A 3,024-nucleotide genomic window follows, 5' to 3' on the forward strand; every position below is an offset into this window, starting at 1 on the left:
TTCAAGTATCGCAGCTCAGTTTACAACCACAACCAGAAGACTCAGCAGCATTAACAGTAAATTAACTTGGCTATTGCGTCTCTTATTGTAAGTACTCTACACAGTATGATGATCTTTATTCAATGCTCAGTGGGCTCTTGTTCCATTGCTTATGCACACTTCTTTCCTGCCTGTGATGATTTATGATTTACAGTGTGACCTTTTTTCTCAGAGTGACAAGTGGGATGGCTCTTGATAACATCACCATGGACTCAGCTGAAAATTTTCCGAACCAGAGCAGCTGCGATGTGTTTGTCTACCAGAGAGCTGCAGTTGTCCTTTTCCCTATTTTCTACTCTGTGGTTTTCATAATCAGTGCGTGCGGCAACAGCTTGGTTCTCTATGTGATCTGTCAGAGGAAACAGAAGTTCAACTCCACCTCCATCTATCTGGTCAACCTCGCTCTCTCCGATACCCTCTTCACACTGGCGTTGCCGGGCAGAATTATTTACTACATCCGTCACTTTGACTGGCCCTTTGGTGACCTTCTCTGCAGACTGACCACACTTCTCTTTTTTGCAAATACATATGCAGGTAATATCAGTGCTTTTGTTTCCAAAATGCTATCATATCTTTGAGTGTGTTTTGATCTGTGTCCACCCACATGCAACCATATCTATACATCAGGTTCAGACACTTTTATTTTTCCATTCTGAGCTACGTATGTGTAAGACTTCTGCATTTGCATAAGTCACAATAACAGAATTGGAGTGGGTCTCTCCAATCTCTCTGCATTTGTTTTACCAATCTGTTCTGTATGTGTTAAACATAAACTGTATTGCATATCCATCATGTTTCCACCAGGTATTGGGTTCATGACCTGCATCAGCTTGGACAGATATCTGGCCATGGTGCATCCACACCAGCTGCAGTGTTTACGGAGTGTGAGGGTTGTTCGCCGGGTCTGCTGCCTGGTCTGGGCTCTAGTATCTCTGCAGATAGCTCCCCTGCTGTTCCGCAGCATGCTGCATGAGCGGCAGGACAGGCGAACCTGCATGGAGTACTTCAACTTTGAGGGCTCCCGCTTCACTCCTTATCTCCTGCTCCTGGCCTGTGCCATCTCCTTCTGCTGCCCGCTCATCATCATCATGGGCTGCTACGCCAAGATCAACCTGAAGCTGCGAGCTGCAGCCAAGCAGAACTCTGTGACTGGCCGATCAAGGAGGAACCATAGGGCCAACACCATCATCCTCCTCATCCTCCTCACCTTTATCTTATGCTTCAGCCCGTACCACGTCAACGTTATGCAGTTTATGTTCAGGAAGATATACCACCAGCCAGCCTGTGAGGAACTGAGGGCCTTCAAGATGTCTTTACAGGTAGGATCTGTAGTTTCGCATTTGATTTCAAACATTCTCCATTAGTTTTTCCTTTTCACAATCCATCCTCTCCCTGCAGATCACAGTTTCACTAATGAACTTCAACTGCTGCTTGGACCCAGTCATCTACTTCTTTGCCATTAAGACCTACAAGAAGCGAGTGATGAGCCTCTTTAAGGACTATCTGTACACATCCGGTGCATCCTCCAAAATGACAGCTGAGAACAGCAGCAGCAACACCTGAGAGAAACCACAGCTGAGCTTACAAGAGACATGCCAACAACCATTGTCACAGAAAATACCTAGTTTACTCTGGTAAAACCCAAAAAGGCCTATTTCAGTTTCTTGTCTTGTTTTCATTTCTTAAGAAATGACTAACAGGTCTTTCACTAAAGATGTTGTGACAGCTGTGTATATACGTACATATGTAGGAGAAATTCAAATTTTCTAATTTCCCATCCTCTTCAATAAGTCTCTTCTCCTTGTTAAAGTGTTTTTTCTTTGAGAACACTGTATAAAATGTATTGCTCCATATCTTCTTTTTATATGATGATGTATCTTGTTGCCTTTTTATATTCTTTTTGCATTTCTTGTTAAAATGTATTTGCCACAGTGGTGTCATACAGCAACGTCAAATATTTTTGTTTATCAATATTTGTATCCTGGGAGGCTGTTTGTTTGGTTGTGTATGTGCAAAGGGTGAAGGAAATGTTCTAACCTAGATAAATAAGCTGAACTCGTTTCTCTCCCTCTCTGTATGTTTGTAAAAATTTTGTGGTCATTAATGCAGTACAACTTTCACTTCCTTCGGGTTTTAAAACACATGTGAATCAAGTGAGGCAGAAATCTAAATCTAGCAAATTGTGCAGGTGAATATAATTGGTTTATTATTGGACCCTTGAACTATTATTATAAAAATCTGTAGTCTCCTCTCCTGCTATCAAAAACATCATTCCTATGAACCTCATATTATTACATATTTTAGAATTTGCTAAAACTTTGGGTATGCCAGAACAAGAACATGCCATGAATCTCTCTCTTTCATACCCACATCTGTCTTTCTGTGTGGGAGTGCATAGATAAGTAGCACCACCACTTCCTCACCCACCTTTCCTGCTCCCCCTCACAGGCCTCATTCCTCCTGGGTCCCACATCTTGTGGTAGAGCTGCTGTGTGTGTGTGTGTGTGTGTGTGTGTGTGTGTGTGTGTGTGTGTGTGTGTGTGTGTGTGTGTTTTGCACATTCGAGCAGGTGCAGGTTGTCTGTTTATAGTGCAGAGTCCCATACCTAAATTTAACTTTTATCATTTCCTGGGTTTTTGGAAAAACTGCCCTATGATCTTGCGTAGAAAGAAATATGTGCAAATAGCATCATAAAGAAGCAGTTGTAGTGGTTTGAATATTTACTGATGTGTTGTGATATCAATTCATTTATCTGTCAAGACTCTGAATGCAAATGCAAGTAAACACAACAAATCATAAGGATTATTAATTTAAGGGTCTTTGAATGTCAGTTACTGAGTCAATAAGAGACAAAAATATTTATTAAACAGCAAAAGTGGAACCACTAGGAGAAACTTAACATCCTCTGATCTGAGAGTGGATGTAATCTGCTACGCAAGCTGGAACTAATCTGGTTCTACTTATAGGTATCAGTTTATAAGATCT

General features: G+C 41.5%; 1 protein-coding gene across 1 annotated transcript; it reads left to right on the top strand.

Moving 5' to 3' along the window:
• The first annotated feature begins 224 nt into the window (after positions 1-224).
• Positions 225-2,017, top strand: si:ch211-184m13.4 (uncharacterized protein LOC798560 homolog). Its single transcript, XM_056389836.1, has 3 exons — positions 225-573; positions 844-1,358; positions 1,438-2,017. Exons 1-3 carry the CDS (start codon positions 225-227, stop codon positions 1,600-1,602), a joined length of 1,029 nt encoding a protein of 342 aa, XP_056245811.1. The 3' UTR covers positions 1,603-2,017.
• Positions 2,018-3,024: the final 1,007 nt, after the last annotated feature.

This window comes from Seriola aureovittata, chromosome 11, assembly GCF_021018895.1.
Source record: "Seriola aureovittata isolate HTS-2021-v1 ecotype China chromosome 11, ASM2101889v1, whole genome shotgun sequence".
NCBI lineage: Eukaryota > Metazoa > Chordata > Actinopteri > Carangiformes > Carangidae > Seriola > Seriola aureovittata.

Excerpts from the sequence above, each read along its gene's own strand:
- si:ch211-184m13.4 (XM_056389836.1), top strand. The coding sequence starts at position 225 with ATGGCTCTTGATAACATCACCATGGACTCAGCTGAAAATTTTCCGAAC. Across the intron at positions 574-843 it reads TTTTGCAAATACATATGCAG|GTATTGGGTTCATGACCTGC; the intron begins GTAATATCAGTG and ends TGTTTCCACCAG. Across the intron at positions 1,359-1,437 it reads CCTTCAAGATGTCTTTACAG|ATCACAGTTTCACTAATGAA; the intron begins GTAGGATCTGTA and ends CTCTCCCTGCAG.